This window comes from Triticum aestivum, chromosome 7A (assembly GCF_018294505.1).
Source record: "Triticum aestivum cultivar Chinese Spring chromosome 7A, IWGSC CS RefSeq v2.1, whole genome shotgun sequence".
NCBI lineage: Eukaryota > Viridiplantae > Streptophyta > Magnoliopsida > Poales > Poaceae > Triticum > Triticum aestivum.
Window position 1 is genome coordinate 4,855,991 of NC_057812.1, and position 3,741 is coordinate 4,859,731.

Genomic DNA, 3,741 nt, shown 5'->3' on the forward strand with positions numbered 1-3,741 from the left:
AAATCTCATGGCGAGGAAAAACGCGAGGGGTCTCGCTCGGTTGGGTTAGCCTCGGTGGCAAATCGCTATAATTAAGTGCGAGAACCAGGGGCAATGGGGTATACCCCTTCGACTTTAAGTGAGCTTCTGTGGGACGCACCCCTCCCCTAGCTTTTTTCATGGGAGTACCTAGAACTCATCTAGATGAGATATAATTTGGTCTCATTCATTTTGAAAACAAAAGTAGATACAACCCACGTCAGCACACACGCATCTTATAGCATCACATCTAATGGCTATAAAAAGTGAATGAGACCAAATTATATCTCATCGTGAAGCTGGAAAACTGTTTTTTCATCGTGAAGGAGAGAGCTGCAGAAATAAGTTAAGCCCTATACTTCAAAACGAGTTCCTTTCGGCTTGTGGCTTATTTTGACAATATGCTCGTAGAAGCTGGAAAAGAACTGGCTCTAATGTGCGGTGCGGCACTTTTTTGCCAACACTGTCGTAGAAGTCATTTTGTCCCGAAACTTTTTGGATGAGTAATACACTAGATAATGCTTGTTCCAAACAAGTTTCACTTTCTTTTACTAATTTTTTCAATTCTTTTTGCTTAATCAGGTGCGCCTAGACTCAGGTTTCGAAAATCCACACCGTACATTAGTCATTGATTAGTATAAAATAACCGGTTAGAAATTATTATCAGCGGCTATAAGTTTTTTTATAATTTAAACTATTGAAGTCCTGCTTGCGTGTCATTATAAATCAAACATCTTCCGGTGTGAGCAAACCAACACAAACTCGTTTCATTCTTGCTGGATCGACCGCGCGCCGGCCGGCCATGGGGAGCGACGACAGCGGCCGTGGCAGCATCGCCTTCTTCGGGACCTACCGCCCGCCGGTGCCACTGGACATCTACTCCTGCCCGGCCGACCCGCCGCCCTCCTCGCGGAAGGACGAGCTGCACCTCACCGACGGCGTCTCCTACAACCAGAACGGCCGGGCCATCCCGGCGCCGGCGCTCAAGGAGCTGCTCACGTTCCTGGGCAAGAAAAACCCCGCGCTCGCCGCCGAGTGCGGCGCCACGCCGGACGACGCCGAGAAGGGCCGCGTCGCCGGCCTCGTCTTCGTCTCCGAGAGGGACAAGGGGCTCGAGACGCTGCACGTGGCCCTTGTGCGTCCCAAAGGCGAAGGTGGTGCGGTAAAGGTGCTGAGCCTGGGCGACGTCTACGGCGCCGACACCTTCGGCGGCTCGCGGATGGAGGACAGCGGCTGCATCGCCGGCGGCTTCAAGGTGGGCGCTCGCACCGTCGGCCACTCGCTCGTGTACGTCTCCACCAAGGAGCCGGTGACGAGGCGCCGCACGCCGTGGACCGTGGTGTACCGGACCAACCTCGCCGACGGCAAGACGGAGCGCCTCACCCCGCCAGGCCAGTACGACGTGAGCCCCGCCGTGTCGCCGTCGGGCAAGATGGTGGCGGTGGCCAACTTCCGCGGAAACAAGTGGACCGGCGAGATCGAGCGCCTCAACACCGACATCGCCGTCATGAACGTGGACAAGACGGCGCAGGGCGGCCTGCGCCGCAGGATCCTCATCCGGGACGGCGGCTGGCCGACGTGGGGCAGCGACAACGTCATCTTCTTCCACCGCGGGACTGGGGAGTCCCCGACGAACTGGGCCGTGTTCCGCTACGACATCGCCACCAAGGAGACCGTGCGGGTGACGCCCGAGGCCATCGACGCCATGACTCCCGCGGCCATCAGCGAGACCAGGGTGGCCGTGGCCGCCATCCGCCAGAAGTCTAGGCAGGCCGCCATGACCACGCCGCGAGAGGAGGCGCAGTACCGCCACATCGAGATCTTCGACGTCGCGTCGCCGGACCGGCCGGCCGTGCAGATCAGCCAGAAAATCAGGCCCAAGGGCGACCACTACAACCCTTTCGTGGCCGACGGCGGCAGCCGCATCGGCTACCATCGGGTCAGAACCGACGATCTCGTCATTGGGGTATGTCTTTGCTTCTCGTGCTAATTCTCAGCTCAGTTGCACGACATGGATGACTCATCAAGATTACTTACCGATGGACATCGCATGACATGGATGTAGAATAATCTTTCTGCGCCTACCAAGAGCTTCGACAAGATACACTCCCCTCACACAGATGTGGGGCTGTTCAGGGTGTCGGGTGTGTTCCCAACCATTTCCAAGGATGGCGCCAAGCTCGCCTTCGTCGACAACGAGTTCAAGGCCGTGTGGCTCGCCGACACCCAAGGCCTGCGTGTTGTCTACGAGGTACTAGTAGTGATCTAAACGCTTTTATATTTTTTTTCTATACTATCCATTCATCATTGTCCCTCGAGAAGTAGAAAGAATCAACAACCATTCTCACTGCTCAACCAAAAACTTGCAGAAGCGGGGCTCCAACGCCGTCTTCTCCACGGCGTGGAACCAGAACCCGGACAAGGACACATTGTACGTCTGCGTGGGGCCGTCCTTCTCTGCCGCCAAGCCACTGGAGATCTACGCCATCTCCAACGTGTCCGGGCCGTCCGCCGGCCGGAAGGTGCAGCGCCTCACCGCCGGGAACTTCAACAACGCCTTCCCGTCGAGCAACGCGCAGGGGGACAAGTTCGTGTTCCGGTCCACGAGGGACGGCGGCAAGGAGAAGTTCCACAAGAACCTCTACATCATGGAGGATGCGGAGGAGGGGGAGTTCGGCCAGGGCACAGTGACGCGGCTCACCAACGGGCCGTGGACCGACACCCACTGCAGCTGGTCGCCCAAGGGGGACTGGGTCGTCTTCTCCTCTACCCGCGAGATGCCAGCCAGCGCGCCGGAGATGGCCTTCCTTGACGCGGGCTACTTTGCCGTGTACCTGGTGAAGGTCAGCAACCCCACGGTGGTGGTGCGCGTGGTGCAAAGCTCGGCTACCCTCGCAGGACACGTGAACCACCCCATTTTCAGCCCCGACATGAGGAGCATTGTCTTCGCCTCCGACCTCGCCGCCGTCTCCAACGAGCCCATCTCGATGCCCGTCTTCCTGCACTCCGTTAGGCCCTACGGCGACATCCTTTCAGTCGACCTCCGCGACACTGATGACATCACCAAGAACAAGGACATCCAGGAGTTCCACCGCATCACGCACAGCCGCTACGAGTACTCCACTCCGACATGGACCAAGTTCGCCACCGACGACCCCAACGAGCAGTGGAACATGCTCGCCGTCAAGGGCAGCACCCCATTCAGGCCGGCGTGCCCTTACATGTACCCTGACGGAGGAGAGGGCTGGCACATGGCCGGCCACCTCACCATCCCAAAGAGATGCTGCTAGCTTTCCTCGACTTTTTCCATTTTATAATTCCGCTTAATTGCGCAGTTGAATAAAGTGTGTTTCATATCTTTTCTTCATATGAAGTCTCCTTGTTGAGATGCAATAATCCAAAAAAACTAAAAGATGGCAAAGTTGTTAGGACAATCATGACTTGAATTTGTTTTGAGTCAGTTGATTAGCACGTTAGTTAGAGTAATGGTGCATGCCCATGGTTGCATGGATAAGGTAGCTACGTGTGTGCCGTTTTGGCCGAGTCGTATGGCCGTTGCGTAGAGGTCGTGCAAGTGCCGAATCATGTGCGTGTGTAGCTAGTCCTAAGTGATTATCTGATACTGCTCGTGGGTGCTGGTGTGGTGCCAAACCGAGTTTGAGCTCGAATCATGTGCGTGTGTAGCTAGTCCTAAGTGATTATCTGATACTGCTCGTGGGTGCT

At 56.3% G+C, this 3,741-nt stretch overlaps 1 protein-coding gene across 1 annotated transcript; it reads left to right on the forward strand.

The window, feature by feature from the left end:
* Positions 1-758: 758 nt before the first annotated feature.
* Positions 759-3,385, forward strand: LOC123154067 (uncharacterized). The gene is made up of 3 exons (XM_044572869.1): positions 759-1,984; positions 2,084-2,269; positions 2,388-3,385. Exons 1-3 carry the CDS (start codon positions 821-823, stop codon positions 3,306-3,308), a joined length of 2,271 nt encoding a protein of 756 aa, XP_044428804.1. The 5' UTR covers positions 759-820; the 3' UTR covers positions 3,309-3,385.
* Positions 3,386-3,741: the final 356 nt, after the last annotated feature.